The sequence below is a fragment of the Oncorhynchus keta genome, chromosome 30 (assembly GCF_023373465.1).
Source record: "Oncorhynchus keta strain PuntledgeMale-10-30-2019 chromosome 30, Oket_V2, whole genome shotgun sequence".
Lineage (NCBI taxonomy): Eukaryota > Metazoa > Chordata > Actinopteri > Salmoniformes > Salmonidae > Oncorhynchus > Oncorhynchus keta.
In genome coordinates, this window is record NC_068450.1 from 16,417,043 (window position 1) to 16,435,129 (window position 18,087).

Genomic DNA, 18,087 nt, shown 5'->3' on the forward strand with positions numbered 1-18,087 from the left:
TTTTGAACGTGGCAGAAGTCATGCTGGATTGACAGCACGGCCAATGTTGAATGTTTAGACCCTTAATTAAACCCAGACTTGGACCACACACCAACTCCACTGAATAGCAGTATAGTGATTGCTTTGCAATGTTTGCGGTTAGCCACTGATTCCTTCCAAACCACTCATTGTTGAATTTGCGATTTCCAACTTGTTGTGTATTGTTTATGTCCAATGGCCGATGTTTGTTGTTTTATGTATAATTTCTCTTCATAATTTTTGTTCATATGGCAAGGTTTGAAAAGGATTTGCCAGTAGATTGTCGACTTCCTGATGATTCATGATGATGACTGCTAGCTAAGATTTTGAAAGTATGATGTTGACATGATCAGCCCAATCAAAGCTACGGTAGGTATAGCGGGATTTGACATTATTTTATCTGTGGCCAATGATTTTGAGCCTTCTTGGATGGGCACTTCTAATGTAACTCTATGGCAGCACACTTCTTGTAGATTTTGCAGTGAGGTAGTGTCCCCATGAGTGACAGAACACGTAGCCAATCACGGCCCAATTAGAGAACATTACCAAACTCTACGCTCCCTATTTTCGGTTGGCTGCCCAACCACCACAGAAAGCACTGAGCTAGGATAAAACACCTGCATTTTGGAGCTGCCTTACTCAAGAAAACAAAAAAGAGACCATGTTGGCAACCAGCCCTGAATGACGGGTCGCCACGGGTAGTCTCTCTCGCTCTCTCCATTCCCCTCTCCTTCTCTCGCCATTCCCCTCTCCTTCTCTCTCCATTCCCCTCTCCTTCTCTCTCCATTCCCCTCTCCTTCTCTCTCCATTCCCCTCTCCTTCTCCCTCCATTCCCCTCTCCTTCTCTCTCCATTCCCCTCTCTCGCTCTCTCCATTCCCCTCTCCTTCTCTCTCCATTCCCCTCTCCTTCTCTCTCTATTCCCATCTCTCGCTCTCTCCATTCCCCTCTCTTGCTCTCTCCATTCCCCTCTCCTCTCTCCATTCCCCTCTCTCGCTCTCTCCATTCCCCTCTCCTTCTCTCTCCATTCCCCTCTCCTTCTCCCTCCATTCCCCTCTCCTTCTCTCTCCATTCCCCTCTCCTTCTCTCTCCATTCCCCTCTCCTTCTCTCTCCATTCCCCTCTCCTTCTCTCTCCATTCCCCTCTCCTTCTCCTTCTCTCTCCATTCCCCTCTCTCGCTCTCTCCATTCCCCTCTCCTTCTCTCTCTATTCCCCTCTCCTTCTCTCTCCATTCCCCTCTCTCGCTCTCTCCATTCCCCTCTCCTTCTCTCTCTATTCCCCTCTCCTTCTCTCTCTATTCCCCTCTCCTTCTCTCTCCATTCCCCTCTCCTTCTCTCTCCATTCCCCTCTCTCGCTCTCTCCATTCCCCTCTCTCGCTCTCTCCATTCCCCTCTCCTTCTCTCTCCATACCCCTCTCCTTCTCTCTCTATTCCCCTCTCCTTCTCTCTCCATTCCCCTCTCTCGCTCTCTCCATTCCCCTCTCCTTCTCTCTCCATTCCCCTCTCTTTCAATTCAATTCAATTCAATTGATTTTATTGACATGGCAAGTTCATTATTACTTACATTGTCAAAGTATACATATCGAAAAATAAAAATACAATAAAAATATATATTTATATATAAAATATATATATATATTTATATATAAATACATGGTGGGACCAACAGCAATAATACTAGTAGTAGTGGACATGGGATTACCATTAACAACAACTACGACAACAATATTAATGAGAACAACAATACATTAAAGCAATGGTAGTGGACCAGTGTCAACATGACTGAGAATACAGTCTCTCTCTCATGACTGAGAAGACACATGACACGGTATGAAAGATAAAACAAAACCAGATGGGAAATATTATTGACATTACTTTGCACTTTTCACTGGCTGTCCCTCAGGTTGTGGCAGGAGGACACATATTTGGCTGCCAAAACTGCACATTTTGGCTTTTCACTGGCTGTCCCTCAGGTTGTGGCAGGAGGACACATATTTGGCTGTAAAAACTGCACATTTTGGCTTTTCACTGGCTGTCCCTCAGGTTGTGGCAGGAGGACACATATTTGGCTGCCAAAACTGCACATTTTGGCTTTTCACTGGCTGTCCCTCAGGTTGTGGCAGGAGGACACATATTTGGCTGCAAAAACTGCACATTTTGGCTTTTCACTGGCTGTCCCTCAGGTTGTGGCAGGAGGACACATATTTGGCTGCCAAAACTGCACATTTTGGCTTTTCACTGGCTGTCCCTCAGGTTGTGGCAGGAGGACACATATTTGGCTGCAAAAACTGCACATTTTGGCTTTTCACTGGCTGTCCCTCAGGTTGTGGCAGGAGGACACATATTTGGCTGCAAAAACTGCACATTTTGGCTTTTCACTGGCTGTCCCTCAGGTTATGGCAGGAGGACACATATTTGGCTGCAAAAACTGCACATTTTGGCTTTTCACTGGCTGTCCCTCAGGTTGTGGCAGGAGGACACATATTTGGCTGCAAAAACTGCACATTTTGGCTTTTCACTGGCTGTCCCTCAGGTTATGGCAGGAGGACACATATTTGGCTGCCAAAACTGCACATTTTGGCTTTTCACTCAATAAATATTGTTTAATATTTTTGTATATCTTTTATAGTTTCAGATTCTTTGTATTGAATTATAATTTTGGGAAAGAAATATTCTCTTAGGTCTGAGTATTTGTCACAGTGTAATAGGAAATGCAGCTCTGTCTCTATACCTCTCCCCTGGAGCAGAGTGAGCACAGCCTGTCCTCTCTGGGCAGCCAGATTTATCTGTGACGACCGGTCTCTATAGCCAGACTGTCCTCTCTGGGCAGCCAGGTTTATCTGTGACGACCGGTCTCTATAGCCAGACTGTCCTCTCTGGGCAGCCAGGTTTATCTGTGACGACCGGTCTCTATAGCCAGACTGTCCTCTCTGGGCAGCCAGGTTTATCTGTGACGACCGGTCTCTATAGCCAGACTGTCCTCTCTGGGCAGCCAGGTTTATCTGTGACGACCGGTCTCTAAAGCCAGACTGTCCTCTCTGGGCAGCCAGGTTTATCTGTGACGACCGGTCTCTAAAGCCAGACTGTCCTCTCTGGGCAGCCAGGTTTGTCTGTGACGACCGGTCTCTATAGCCAGACTGTCCTCTCTGGGCAGCCAGGTTTGTCTGTGACGACCGGTCTCTATAGCCAGACTGTCCTCTCTGGGCAGCCAGGTTTGTCTGTGACGACCGGTCTCTATAGCCAGACTGTCCTCTCTGGGGAGCCAGGTTTGTCTGTGACGACCGGTCTCTAAAGCCAGACAGTCCTCTCTGGGCAGCCAGGTTTGTCTGTGACGACCGGTCTGTATAGCCAGACTGTCCTCTCTGGGCAGCCAGGTTTGTCTGTGACGACCGGTCTCTATAGCCAGACTGTCCTCTCTGGGCAGCCAGGTTTGTCTGTGACGACCGGTCTCTATAGCCAGACTGTCCTCTCTGGGCAGCCAGGTTTGTCTGTGACGACCGGTCTCTATAGCCAGACTGTCCTCTCTGGGGAGCCAGGTTTGTCTGTGACGACCGGTCTCTAAAGCCAGACAGTCCTCTCTGGGCAGCCAGGTTTGTCTGTGACGACCGGTCTCTAAAGCCAGACTGTCCTCTCTGGGCAGCCAGGTTTGTCTGTGACGACCGGTCTCTATAGCCAGACTGTCCTCTCTGGGCATCCAGGTTTGTCTGTGACGACCGGTCTCTATAGCCAGACTGTCCTCTCTGGGCAGCCAGGTTTGTCTGTGACGACCGGTCTCTATAGCCAGACTGTCCTCTCTGGGCAGCCAGGTTTGTCTGTGACGACCGGTCTCTATAGCCAGACTGTCCTCTCTGGGCAGCCAGGTTTGTCTGTGACGACCGGTCTCTATAGCCAGACTGTCCCTGGGCAGCCTCTGAGCAGCCAGGTTTGTCTGTGACGACCGGTCTCTATAGCCAGGTCCTCTCTAAAGCCAGACTGTCCTCTCTGGGCAGCCAGGTTTGTCTGTGACGAGCCAGGTCTCTAAAGCCAGACTGTCCTCTCTGGGCAGCCAGGTTTGTCTGTGACGACCGGTCTCTATAGCCAGACTGTCCTCTCTGGGCAGCCAGGTTTGTCTGTGACGACCGGTCTCTATAGCCAGACTGTCCTCTCTGGGCAGCCAGGTTTGTCTCTGACGACCGGTCTCTATAGCCAGACTGTCCTCTCTGGGCAGCCAGGTTTGTCTGTGACGACCGGTCTCTATAGCCAGACTGTCCTCTCTGGGCAGCCAGGTTTGTCTGTGACGACCGGTCTCTAAAGCCAGACTGTCCTCTCTGGGCAGCCAGGTTTGGCCAGACTGTCCTCTCTGGGCAGCCAGGTTTGTCTGTGACGACCGGTCTCTATAGCCAGACTGTCCTCTCTGGGCAGCCAGGTTTGTCCAGCCAGACTGTCCTCTCTGGGCAGCCAGGTTTGTCTCTGACGACCGGTCTCTATAGCCAGACTGTCCTCTGGGCAGCCAGGTTTGTCTGTCTCGGTCTCTATAGCCAGACTGTCCTCTCTGGGCAGCCAGGTTTGTCTGTGACGACCGGTCTCTAAAGCCAGACTGTCCTCTCTGGGCAGCCAGGTTTGTCTGTGACGACCGGTCTCTAAAGCCAGACTGTCCTCTCTGGGCAGCCAGGTTTGTCTGTGACGACCGGTCTCTAAAGCCAGACTGTCCTCTCTGGGCAGCCAGGTTTGTCTGTGACGACCGGTCTCTATAGCCAGACTGTCCTCTCTGGGCAGGTTTGCCAGGTTTAGCCAGACTGTCCTCTCTGGGCAGCCAGGTTTGTCTGTGACGACCGGTCTCTATAGCCAGACTGTCCTCTCTGGGCAGCCAGGTTTGTCTGTGACGACCGGTCTCTATAGCCAGGTCTCTATAGCCAGACTGTCCTCTCTGGGCAGCCAGGTTTGTCTGTGACGACCGGTCTCTAAAGCCAGACTGTCCTCTCTGGGCAGCCAGGTTTGTCTGTGACGTCCGGTCTCTATAGCCAGACTGTGCTCACTGAGTCTGTAGTAAATGTTTTCTATCAGTCACAGTGGTCAGATAGTCTACCACCATGTACTGTCTGTTTAGAGCCAAATAGCATTGTTTACTTAGATTTTTTGTGGTGTCTTTCCAACAGGTGATATATTTTTCTTTTTGTTTTGTGATGATTTAGTTGTGCCAGATTTTCAGAGTGTTGTCCTGAGGCTCTTTGGGATTGGTTTGGGTTGGTGAACTGAGCCTCCCCTCTGAGCCTCCCCTCTGAGCCTCCCCTCTCTTTCTCTCTCCATTCCCCTCTCGTTCTCTCTCCATTCCCTCTCTTTCTCTCTCCATTCCCCTCTCTTTCTCTCTCCATTCCCCTCTCTTTCTCTCTCCATTTCCCTCTCTTTCTCTCTCCATTCCCCTCTCTTTCTCTCTCCATTCCTCTCTCTTTCTCCTCTTTCACTCTCGTTCTCTCTCCATTCCTCTCTCTTTCTCCTCTTTCCCTCTCGTTCTCTCTCCATTCCCCTCTCTTTCTCCTCTTTCACTCTCGTTCTCTCTCTACTCCCCTCTCTTTGTCCTCTTTCACTCTCGTTCTCTCCATTCCCTCTCTTTCTCCTCTTTCACTCTCGTTCTCTCTCCATTCCCCTCTCTTTCTCCTCTTTCACTCTCGTTCTCTCTCCATTCCCCTCTCTTTCTCTCTCCATTCCCCTCTCTTTCTCCTCTTTCACTCTCGTTCTCTCTCCATTCCTCTCTCTTTCTCCTCTTTCCCTCTCGTTCTCTCTCCATTCCCCTCTCTTTCACTCTCGTTCTCTCTCCATTCCCCTCTCTTTGTCCTCTTTCACTCTCGTTCTCTCCATTCCCCTCTCTTTCTCCTCTTTCACTCTCGTTCTCTCTCCATTCCCCTCTCTTTCTCCTCTTTCACTCTCTTTCTCTCTCCATTCCCCTCTCTTTCTCTCTCCATTCCCCTCTCTTTCTCTCTCCATTCCCCTCTCTTTCTCCTCTTTCACTCTCGTTCTCTCTCCATTCCCCTCTCTTTCTCTCTCCATTCCCCTCTCTTTCTCTCTCCATTCCCCTCTCTTTCTCCTCTTTCACTCTCGTTCTCTCTCCATTCCCCTCTTTCTCCTCTTTCACTCTCGTTCTCTCTCCATTCCCCTCTCTTTCTCCTCTTTCACTCTCGTTCTCTCTCCATTCCCCTCTCTTTCTCCTTTCCCTCGTTTTCTCTCTCTCTCTTCTCATGTCTGTTTAGAGCCAAATAGCATTGTTTACTTAGATTTTTTGTGGTGTCTTTCCAACAGGTGATATATTTTTCTTTTTGTTTTGTGATGATTTAGTTGTGCCAGATTTTCAGAGTGTTGTCCTGAGGCTCTTTGGGATTGGTTTGGGTTGGTGAACTGAGCCTCCCCTCTGAGCCTCCCCTCTGAGCCTCCCCTCTCTTTCTCTCTCCATTCCCCTCTCGTTCTCTCTCCATTCCCCTCTCTTTCTCTCTCCATTCCCCTCTCTTTCTCTCTCCATTCCCCTCTCTTTCTCTCTCCATTTCCCTCTCTTTCTCTCTCCATTCCCCTCTCTTTCTCTCTCCATTCCTCTCTCTTTCTCCTCTTTCACTCTCGTTCTCTCTCCATTCCTCTCTCTTTCTCCTCTTTCCCTCTCGTTCTCTCTCCATTCCCCTCTCTTTCTCCTCTTTCACTCTCGTTCTCTCTCTACTCCCCTCTCTTTGTCCTCTTTCACTCTCGTTCTCTCCATTCCCCTCTCTTTCTCCTCTTTCACTCTCGTTCTCTCTCCATTCCCCTCTCTTTCTCCTCTTTCACTCTCATTCTCTCTCCATTCCCCTCTCTTTCTCTCTCCATTCCCCTCTCTTTCTCCTCTTTCACTCTCGTTCTCTCTCCATTCCTCTCTCTTTCTCCTCTTTCCCTCTCGTTCTCTCTCCATTCCCCTCTCTTTCACTCTCGTTCTCTCTCCATTCCCCTCTCTTTGTCCTCTTTCACTCTCGTTCTCTCCATTCCCCTCTCTTTCTCCTCTTTCACTCTCGTTCTCTCTCCATTCCCCTCTCTTTCTCCTCTTTCACTCTCTTTCTCTCTCCATTCCCCTCTCTTTCTCTCTCCATTCCCCTCTCTTTCTCTCTCCATTCCCCTCTCTTTCTCCTCTTTCACTCTCGTTCTCTCTCCATTCCCCTCTCTTTCTCTCTCCATTCCCCTCTCTTTCTCTCTCCATTCCCCTCTCTTTCTCCTCTTTCACTCTCGTTCTCTCTCCATTCCCCTCTTTCTCCTCTTTCACTCTCGTTCTCTCTCCATTCCCCTCTCTTTCTCCTCTTTCACTCTCGTTCTCTCTCCATTCCCCTCTCTTTCTCCTTTCCCTCGTTTTCTCTCTCTCTCTTCTCATGGAGAACTTGGTGATGAAATGTAGGAAAGTTATTTTGTTCCGTCTCATTGATTGTAATGAAGGAGTCGTTTCTGGAGAAAAATACTTTTCCACATTGTCTTTATTTTCACATCACAGTTAGCCACAAACTGCATACAAGACACCCAGAAACACACTCATGCACGCAAATACACACACACACTACCATGTTTATGTCTGTCTTGTCTTTATTTTCTGTCTGGACAAGCAGGGAGGAGGAAACCTAATGAAACCCAACAAAGTTCCTCTCTGTCTGAACCACCACTAAACAACCCTCTGAGCTCCCCATAAAGCACTAATTGGCTCATTTCGAACAGTTTACTGTGGAAGTGGGGCAGATGTGACCAAACGGGTTCAAACCCAGGATATAGACTAGCTTTGCCACCTAAGCTAAAGCCGAGGAATTACTGTAGCTTGCTGCAATCAGTTTTGTATTTAGTTTTTTCCATGCTCGTTCATTTAGAATAGTTTGAGTGATCCGTCTTTAACCTAATCCACCGTCTCTCTCTCTTTCTCTCTCTCTTTCCTCCTCTCCCTCCCTCTCTCTCCCATTCTCTCCCACTCCCTCTCCCCCCTCTGTCTCTCACTCTCCCCATCTCTATCTCTCTCCAGTGTGTGGGTGTGACCTGGCTAGATCTGGGTTCTATCAGAAGAGTGGTGAGTACATCTGTACGTCAGACTACCAGCGTCTGTATGGGACGCGCTGTGACCGCTGTGACGGATTCATCACCGGGGAGGTGGTCTCTGCTCTGGGGAGGACCTACCACCCTACCTGCTTCGTCTGCAGTGTCTGCAGGTACACACACACACACACAAGCACACACATCCACGCACAGACACACACACATCCATGCACACACACACAAACAATCTATTCCTGACTGATGAATTTGATCAAATAAAACAGTGAGTGTAAGGTTTAGCTATTTTGTAGTTAGCTCTGTCTTGCGTTTTCAGTGAACTGGTATTTTGAAAATGCAGCAGAGATGGTGGGAGACCGAGACAGAGATACAGAGCTGTCAGAGTGGGACAGAAATAGCAGCACTGCGTTTGTGGCCAGAGTAACGCAGCTTCCATTAAATATGTAGAGTAAAAAGTTGAAAGCACAGAGCAAGGCTGACGGTGCAGAGAGTGTCTGGAGGAAGAGACACACACGCAGGTAACAGCAAAGTCACACACACACACTCGTCTAGTCTACTACACCTCTAGTCTAGTACATCTAAGAACATCAGCTACCCCGAAAGCATCAAACCGTGGTTTCCAGACATGAATGACAGCACACTAACATTCTGTAGGCCATCCAAGGATGTCTTCCTCACATCCAAAGACATGATACCTGCTCTCACACAGCAAATATTCACTGACAACACACACACACGCACACACACACACGCACACGCACACACACGCACGCACATGCATGCACACACACACACACACACAGCCTTTTCTGGGTAAGGTAAGAGGTTGTTCCTGCATGTGTCCTCAGTCACTGTGTGTGTGTGTGTGTGTGTGTGTGTGTGTGTGTGTGTGTGTGTGTGTGTGTGTGTGTGTGTGTGTGTGTGTGTGTGTGTGTGTGTGTGTGTGTGTGTGTGTGTGTGTGTGTGTGTGTGTGTGTGTGTGTGTGTGTGTGTGTGTGTGTGTGTCCTAATCCCAGCATGGCGTGAGAGCATTGATTGTGCAGTGATGAGGACAATGACCAGGTGGCACCAGCTGTGGTGTCTCCCCTCGGCTCAGTGTGTGTGCGTGCGTGCGTATGTGTACGCAAGTGTGTGTATTAATCAGTGTGTATCTCCCCCTATGCAGGAAGCCGTTCCCTATCGGAGACAGAGTGACGTTCAGTGGGAAGGATTGTGTGTGTCAGCAGTGTTCTCACACACTTGTCACCTCCAACGAACCAATCAAGATCCATGGACCCAGCCGTAAGTCCCACCCTCTAGAGGTCTTCACGGGTCAGAAATGTTGTCCCTGTCACTTTTTTCTCTCACACCCCTAATTCTCTCACTTTTCTTGTCGCCTATTTCCCCCTCCCCTCTCTCCGGTCTCTCGCCTCATCCCCCTCTCTCCCCTCCTCCTCCATCTCCCACTGCACTACCCCTCCACTCTCTCTTCTCTCTCTCCACCACCCCCTTTCTCCCCCTCCCATCACCCTCTCCCCCTTCCCACCCCCTCCCTCTCTCCCCCTTCTCCTTCCCTCTCCCCATCTCTCCCCTCTTCTCCCCCTCCCCCTTTCTCCCTCTTACCTCTTACCACCTCCTCCCTCCCCCTTTCCCTCTCCCCCTTCTCTCACTCTTCCTCCCTCCCCCTCCCCCTCTCCCTCTACCCATCTCCCCCTCCTCTTCCCCCTCCTCTCCTCCTCTTCCCCCTCCTCTCCCCCTCCCCCTCTCTCTCCCCCTCCTCTCCCCTTACCTCCACCCCTCCTCCCTCTCTCCAGACTGTTCCGGGTGTGGAGAGGATATAAAACAGGGACAGTCTCTGCTGGCGTTGGAGAAACAGTGGCATGTCAGCTGCTTCAAGTGTCAAACCTGCAACATGGTCCTCACTGGGGAATACATCAGCAAGTCAGTACACACACACACACACACACACACACACATACACACACACGTATATACACACAGACACATGGGCATGCATACACACAGACAGACAGACAGACAGACAGACAGACAGACAGACAGACAGACAGACAGACAGACAGACAGGCACATGTTTGATTGTAATTTTTTGCCTTTGTGTTTCAGGGACAATGTGCCGTACTGTGAGTCTGATTACCACGCCCAGTTTGGGATTAAGTGTGAGACGTGCAGCAGATACATCAGTGGACGGGTACTGGAGGTGAGCACTCATACACACTCCCCTCATCTCCTCTCCTCTCCTCTCCTCTCCTCTCCTCTCCTCTCCTCTCCTCTCCTCTCCTCTCCTCTCCCCTCCTCTCCTCTCCTCTCCTCTCCCCTCATCTCCTCTCCTCACCTCTCCTCTTTTCTCCTTCCCTTTCCTTTCCTCTCCTTCCCTTTCCTCTCCTCTCCTCTCCTCTCCTCTCCTCTCCTCTCCTCTCCTCTCCTCTCCTCTCCTCTCCTCTCCTCTCCTCTCCTCTCCTCTCCTCTCCTCTCCTCTCCTCTCCTCTCCTCTCCTCTCCTCACCTCTCCTCTCCTCTCCCCTCATCTCCCTCTCCTCTCCTCTCCCCTCATCTCCTCTCCTCACCCTCCTCTTTTCTCCTTCCCTTTTCTCCTTCCCTTTCCTTTCCTCTCCTTCCCTTTCCTCTCCTCTCCTCTCCTCTCCTCTCCTCTCCTCCTCCTCTCCTCTCCTCTCCTCTCCTCTCCTCTCCTCTCCTCTCCTCACCTCTCCTCTCCTCTCCCCTCATCTCCTCTCCTCTCCTCTCCCCTCATCTCATCTCCTCACCTCACCTCTTTTCTCCTTCCCTTTCCTCTCCTTCCCTTCCCTTTCCTCTCCTCTCCTCTCCTCTCCTCTCCTCTCCTCTCCTCTCCTCTCCTCTCCTCTCCTCTCCTCTCTTCTCATCTCATCTCCTCACCTCACCTCTTTTCTCCTCTCCTCTCCTCTCCTCTCCTCTCCTCTCCTCTCCTCTCCTCCTCCTCTCCTCTCCTCTCCTCTCCTCTCCTCTGTGTGTGTGAAGTGCTCTGTGCCTCTCCATCAGTCTGTCTCTCTCTGGTTTATTAATAGCTTCTACAACACGGCTGGCTTTATCTCCTGTGTGTGTGTGTGTGTGTGTGTGTGTGTGTGTGTGTGTGTGTGTGTGTGTGTGTGTGTGTGTGTGTGTGTGTGTGTGTGTGTGTGTGTGTGTGTGTGTGTGTGTGTGTGTGTGTGTGTGTGTGTGTCCAGATACCAATGCTGCAGTGTTTTGTTCATTAGTCTACTGATATGGTCCCAAAAGATGTTGCATGCCTGACCCTGTCATCATGTCATGCGAAACGTATTTCCACACTTTTTGCTTTTTAAAACTTAACTGCTAACATGCACAATGTTTGGGACCATATTAACAGTGGACTAATGAACAAAATACTGTGAGATGTTTTTGGTCCTTTAAACAGTCAGAGTCCCATTTGATGAGATTGTTCCAGTAATGAGCAGTGAGAACACAGCAGGAGCGAGAAGACCTCCTGTCCCTCCTGTCCCTCCTGTCCCTCCTGTCCCTCCTGTCCCTCCTGTCCCTCTGTCTCTGTCTAATAGACCATTAGAGCTAGCAGACCTCCTGTCCCTCCTGTCCCTCCTGTCCCTCTGTCTCTGTCTAATAGACCATTAGAGCTAGCAGACCTCCTGTCCCTCCTGTCCCTCCTGTCCCTCTGTCTCTGTCTAATAGACCATTAGAGCTAGCAGACCTCCTGTCCCTCCTGTCCCTCTGTCTCTGTCTAATAGACCATTAGAGCTAGCAGACCTCCTGTCCCTCCTGTCCCTCCTGTCCCTCCTGTCCCTCTGTCTCTGTCTAATAGACCATTAGAGCTAGCAGACCTCCTGTCCCTCCTGTCCCTCCTGTCCCTCTGTCTCTGTCTAATAGACCATTAGAGCTAGCAGACCTCCTGTCCCTCCTGTCCCTCCTGTCCCTCCTGTCCCTCTGTCTCTGTCTAATAGACCATTAGAACTAGCAGGCCTGTCCTCCCTCCTGCCTCTCTGTCTCTAAGGTCTAATAGACCATTAGAACTAGCAGACCTCCTGTCCCTCCTGTCCCTCCTGTCCCTCCTGTCCCTCCTGCCTCTCTGTCTCTGTCTAATAGACCATTAGAACTAGCAGGCCTGTCCTCCCTCCTGCCTCTCTGTCTCTGTCTCTAAGGTCTAATAGACCATTAGAACAAGCAGACCTCCTGTCGCTCCTGTCTCTCTGTCTCTGTCTAACAGACCATTAGAACAAACAGGCCTCCTGTCGCTCCTGCCTCTCTGTCTCTGTCTCCAATGTCTAATATACCATTAGAACTAGCAGACCTCCTGTCCCTCCTGCCTCTCTGTCTCTGTCTCCAATGTCTAATAGACCATTAGAGCTAGCAGACCTCCTGTCCCTCCTGTCCCTCCTGTCCCTCCTGCCTCTCTGTCTCTGTCTAATAGACCATTAGAACTAGCAGGCCTGTCCTCCCTCCTGCCTCTCTGTCTCTGTCTCCAATGTCTAATATACCATTAGAACTAGCAGACCTCCTGTCCCTCCTGCCTCTCTGTCTCTGTCTCCAATGTCTAATAGACCATTAGAACTAGCAGACCTCCTGTCCCTCCTGCCTCTCTGTCTCTGTCTCCAATGTCTAATAGACCATTAGAACTAGCAGACCTCCTGTCCCTCCTGCCCCTCTGTCTCTGTCTACAATGTCTAATAGACCATTAGAACTAGCAGACCTCCTGTCCCTCCAGCCTCTCTGTCTCTGTCTCCAATGTCTAATAGACCATTAGAACTAGCAGACCTCCTGTCCCTCCTGCCTCTCTGTCTCTGTCTCCAATGTCTAATAGACCATTAGAACTAGCAGACCTCCTGTCCCTCCTGCCCCTCTGTCTCTGTCTACAATGTCTAATAGACCATTAGAACTAGCAGACCTCCTGTCCCTCCTGCCTCTCTGTCTCTGTCTCCAAGGTCTAATAGACCATTAGAGCTAGCAGACCTCCTGTCCCTCCTGCCCCTCTGTCTCTGTCTCCAAGGTCTAATAGACCATTAGAACTAGCAGACCTCCTGTCCCTCCTGCCTCTCTGTCTCTGTCTCCAAGGTCTAATAGACCATTAGAACTAGCAGACCTCCTGTCCCTCCTGCCTCTCTGTCTCTGTCTCCAAGGTCTAATAGACCATTAGAACTAGCAGACCTCCTGTCCCTCCTGCCTCTCTGTCTCTGTCTCCAAGGTCTAATAGACCATTAGAACTAGCAGACCTCCTGTCCCTCCTGCCTCTCTGTCTCTGTCTCCAATGTCTAATAGACCATTAGAACTAGCAGACCTCCTGTCCCTCCTGCCTCTCTGTCTCTGTCTCCAATGTCTAATAGACCATTAGAACTAGCAGACCTCCTGTCCCTCCTGCCCCTCTGTCTCTGTCTACAATGTCTAATAGACCATTAGAACTAGCAGACCTCCTGTCCCTCCTGCCTCTCTGTCTCTGTCTCCAAGGTCTAATAGACCATTAGAGCTAGAAGGCCTCCTGTCCCTCCTGCCTCTGTCTCCAATGTCTAATAGACCATTAGAACTAGCAGGTCTGTCCTCCCTCCTGCCTCTCTGTCTCTGTCTCCAATGTCTAATAGACCATTAGAACTAGCAGACATCCTGTCCCTCCTGCTTCTGTCTCCAAGGTCTAATAGACCATTAGAACTAGAAGGCCTCCTGTCCCTCCTGTCTCTGTCTCCAAGGTCTAATAGACCATTAGAACTAGAAGGCCTCCTGTCCCTCCTGCCTCTGTCTCCAAGGTCTAACAGACCATTAGAACTAGCAGACATCCTGTCCCTCCTGCCCCTCTGTCACTGTCTCCAATGTCTAATAGACAATTAGAACTAGCAGGTCTGTCCTCCCTCCTGCCTCTCTGTCTCTGTCTCCAATGTCTAATAGACCATTAGAGCTAGAAGGCCTCCTGTCCCTCATGCCTCTCTGTCTCTGTCTCTGTCTCCAATGTCTAATAGACCATTAGAACTAGCAGACCTCCTGTCCCTCCTGCCTCTCTGTCTCTGTCTCCAATGTCTAATAGACCATTAGAACTAGCAGACCTCCTGTCCCTCCTGCCTCTCTGTCTCTGTCTCCAATGTCTAATAGACCATTAGAACTAGCAGACCTCCTGTCCCTCCTGCCCCTCTGTCTCTGTCTAATAGACCATTAGAGTTAGCAGGCCTCCTGCCCCTCTGTCACTGTCTCCAATGTCTAATAGACCATTAGAACTAGCAGGTCTGTCCTCCCTCCTGCCTCTCTGTCTCTGTCTCCAATGTCTAATAGACCATTAGAGCTAGAAGGCCTCCTGTCCCTCATGCCTCTCTGTCTCTGTCTCTGTCTCCAATGTCTAATAGACCATTAGAACTAGCAGACCTCCTGTCCCTCCTGCCTCTCTGTCTCTGTCTCCAATGTCTAATAGACCATTAGAACTAGCAGACCTCCTGTCCCTGCTGCCCCTCTGTCTCTGTCTAATAGACCATTAGAGCTAGCAGGCCTCCTGCCCCTCTGTCACTGTCTCCAATGTCTAATAGACCATTAGAACTAGCAGGTCTGTCCTCCCTCCTGCCTCTCTGTCTCTGTCCCCAATGTCTAATAGACCATTAGAGCTAGAAGGCCTCCTGTCCCTCATGCCTCTCTGTCTCTGTCTCTGTCTCCAATGTCTAATAGACCATTAGAACTAGCAGACCTCCTGTCCCTCCTGCCTCTCTGTCTCTGTCTCCAATGTCTAATAGACCATTAGAACTAGCAGACCTCCTGTCCCTGCTGCCCCTCTCTCTCTGTCTAATAGACCATTAGAGCTAGCAGGCCTCCTGCCCCTCTGTCTCTGTCTCCAAGGTATAATAGACCATTACAACTAGCATACCTCCTGCCCCTCTGTCTCTGTCTAATAGACCATTAGAACTAGCAGGCCTCCTGCCCCTCTGTCTCTGTCTAATAGACCATTAGAACTAGCAGGCCTCCTGCCCCTCTGTCTCTGTCTAATAAACCATTAGAACTAGCAGGCCTCCTGCCCCTCTGTCTCTGTCTAACAGACCATTCAGAACTAGCAGGCCTCCTGCCCCTCTGTCTCCAAGGTCTAATAGACCATTAGAACTAGCAGGCCTCCTGCCCCTCTGTCTCTGTCTAATAGACCATTAGAACTAGCAGGCCTCCTGCCCCTCTGTCTCTGTCTAACAGACCATTAGAACTAGCAGGCCTCCTGCCCCTCTGTCTCTGTCTAACAGACCATTCAGAACAAGCAGGCCTCCTGCCCCTCTGTCTCCAAGGTCTAATAGACCATTCGAACTAGCAGGCCTCCTGCCCCTCTGTCTCTGTCTAATAGACCATTCGAACTAGCAGGCCTCCTGCCCCTCTGTCTCTGTCTAATAGACCATTAGAACTAGCAGGCCTCCTGCCCCTCTGTCTCTGTCTAATAGACCATTAGAACTAGCAGGCCTCCTGCCCCTCTGTCTCTGTCTAATAGACCATTCAGAACTAGCAGGCCTCCTGCCCCTCTGTCTCCAAGGTCTAATAGACCATTCGAACTAGCAGGCCTCCTCCCCCTCTGTCTCTGTCTAATAGACCATTAGAACTAGCAGGCCTCCTGCCCCTCTGTCTCTGTCTAACAGACCATTAGAGCTAGCAGGCCTCCTGTCCCTCTGTCTCTGTCTAACAGACCATTAGAACTAGCAGGCCTCCTGCCCCTCTGTCTCTGTCTAACAGACCATTAGAGCTAGCAGGCCTCCTGCCCCTCTGTCTCTGTCTAACAGACCATTAGAGCTAGCAGGCCTCCTGTCCCTCCTGCCTCTCTGTCTCTGTCTCCAAGGTCACTGATCTGTACAGGAAATGAGCATTACACTGATCTGTACAGAAAATTAACATTACACTGATCTGTACAGAAAATTAACATTACACTGATCTGTACAGGACATTAATAGTAATCTCCTAGTCCACTCACCAGTCTCATTCTCCCTCTCATCTCTCTCTCTCTCTCTCTCTCTCTCTCTCTCTCTCTCTCTCTCTCTCTCTCTCTCTCTCTCTCTCTCTCTCTCTCTCTCTCTCTCTCTCTCTCTCTCTCTCTCTCTCTCTCTGTCTCTCTCTCTCTCTCTCTCTCTCTCTCTCTGTCTCTCTCTCTGTGTGTGGGTTTTATTGGCATGGGAAACGTGTTAACATTGCCAAAGCATGTGAGGTCGATAATATACAAAAGTGAAATAAACAATACAAATGAACAGTAAACATTACACATACAGAAGTTTCAAAACAGTAAAGACATTACAAATGTCATATTATATATATATAGAGTGTTGTAACAATGTACAAATAGTTAAAGTACACAAGGGAAAATAAATGTGGTCCTTCTGTGGCTCAGTTGGTAGAGCATGGCGCTTGTAACGCCAGGGTAGTGGGTTCGATTCCCGGGATCACCCATACGTAGAATGTATGCACACATGACTGTAAGTCGCTTTGGATAAAAGCGTCAGCTAAATGGCATATATTATTATTATTATATTATAAATAACAATATATTAAAGCGATAGTAGTAGACCGGTCTCAACATGACTGAGAAGACACATGACATTGTATGAAGCCAAAACAAAACTAAATGGGAAATATTATTGACATTACATTGCATTTTTCACTGGCTGTCCCTCAGGTTGTGGCATGAGGACACATATTTGGCTGCCAAAACTGCACATTTTGGCTTTTCACTCAATACATACTTTGTACTGAATGAACATTTGGGGAAAGAAAGTTTCTCTTAGGTCTGATAGGAAACGCAGCTCTGTCTCTACCTCTCCCCTGGAGCAGAGTGAGCACAGCCTGTCCTCTCTGGGCAGCCAGGTTTGCCTGTGACGACAGGTCTCAATAGCCAGACTGCGCTCACTGAGTCTGTAGTCTCCCTGTCTGTCTCGCTCCCTCTCTAAATTCAATTCAATTCAAGGGGCTTTATTGGCATGGGAAACATATGTTAACATTGACAAAGCAAGTGAAGTAGATAATATACAGAAGTGAAATAAACAATAAAAATGAACAGTAAACATTACACTCACAGAATATCCAAAAGAATGAAGACATTACAATTGTCGTATTATGTCTATATACAGTGTTGTAATGATGTTATATTATGTCTATATACAGTGTTGTAATGATGTTATATTATGTATATATACAGTGTTGTAATGATGTTATATTATGTATATATACAGTGTTGTAATGATGTTATATTATGTCTATATACAGTGTTGTAATGATGTTATATTATGTATAAATACAGTGTTGTAATGATGTTATATTATGTCTATATACAGTGTTGTAATGATGTTATATTATGTATAAATACAGTGTTGTAATGATGTTATATTATGTATAAATACAGTGTTGTAATGATGTTATATTATGTATAAATACAGTGTTGTAATGATGTAATATTATGTATATATACAGTGTTGTAATGATGTCATAATATGTATATATACAGTGTTGTAATGATGTTATATTATGTCTATATACAGTGTTGTAATGATGTCATATTATGTATATATACAGTGTTGTAATGATGTTATATTATGTATAAATACAGTGTTGTAATGATGTTATATTATGTCTATATACAGTGTTGTAATGATGTTATATTATGTATAAATACAGTGTTGTAATGATGTTATATTATGTATAAATACAGTGTTGTAATGATGTTATATTATGTATAAATACAGTGTTGTAATGATGTAATATTATGTCTATATACAGTGTTGTGATGATGTTATATTATGTATATATACAGTGTTGTAATGATGTTATATTATGTATATATACAGTGTTGTAATGATGTTATATTATGTCTAAATACAGTGTTGTGATGATGTTATATTATGTCTAAATACAGTGTTGTGATGATGTTATATTATGTCTAAATACAGTGTTGTAATGATGTTATATTATGTATATATACAGTGTTGTAATTATGTTATATTATGTATATATACAGTGTTGTAATGGTGTTATATTATGTATAAATACAGTGTTGTAATTATGTTATATTATGTATATATACAGTGTTGTGATGATGTTATATTATGTCTAAATACAGTGTTGTGATGATGTTATA

At 48.0% G+C, this 18,087-nt stretch overlaps 1 protein-coding gene across 1 annotated transcript in view; it reads left to right on the plus strand.

The window, feature by feature from the left end:
- The window catches only part of LOC118382901 (actin-binding LIM protein 3-like), a 111,228-nt gene that overhangs the window by 56,577 nt on the left and 36,564 nt on the right, over positions 1 to 18,087 (plus strand). The window contains exons 3-6 of the mRNA XM_052487851.1: positions 8,000 to 8,183; positions 9,194 to 9,309; positions 9,822 to 9,948; positions 10,132 to 10,225. Of these exons, the coding sequence (XP_052343811.1) occupies positions 8,000 to 8,183; positions 9,194 to 9,309; positions 9,822 to 9,948; positions 10,132 to 10,225 (521 nt within the window). The remainder of the gene's footprint in view (positions 1 to 7,999; positions 8,184 to 9,193; positions 9,310 to 9,821; positions 9,949 to 10,131; positions 10,226 to 18,087) is intronic.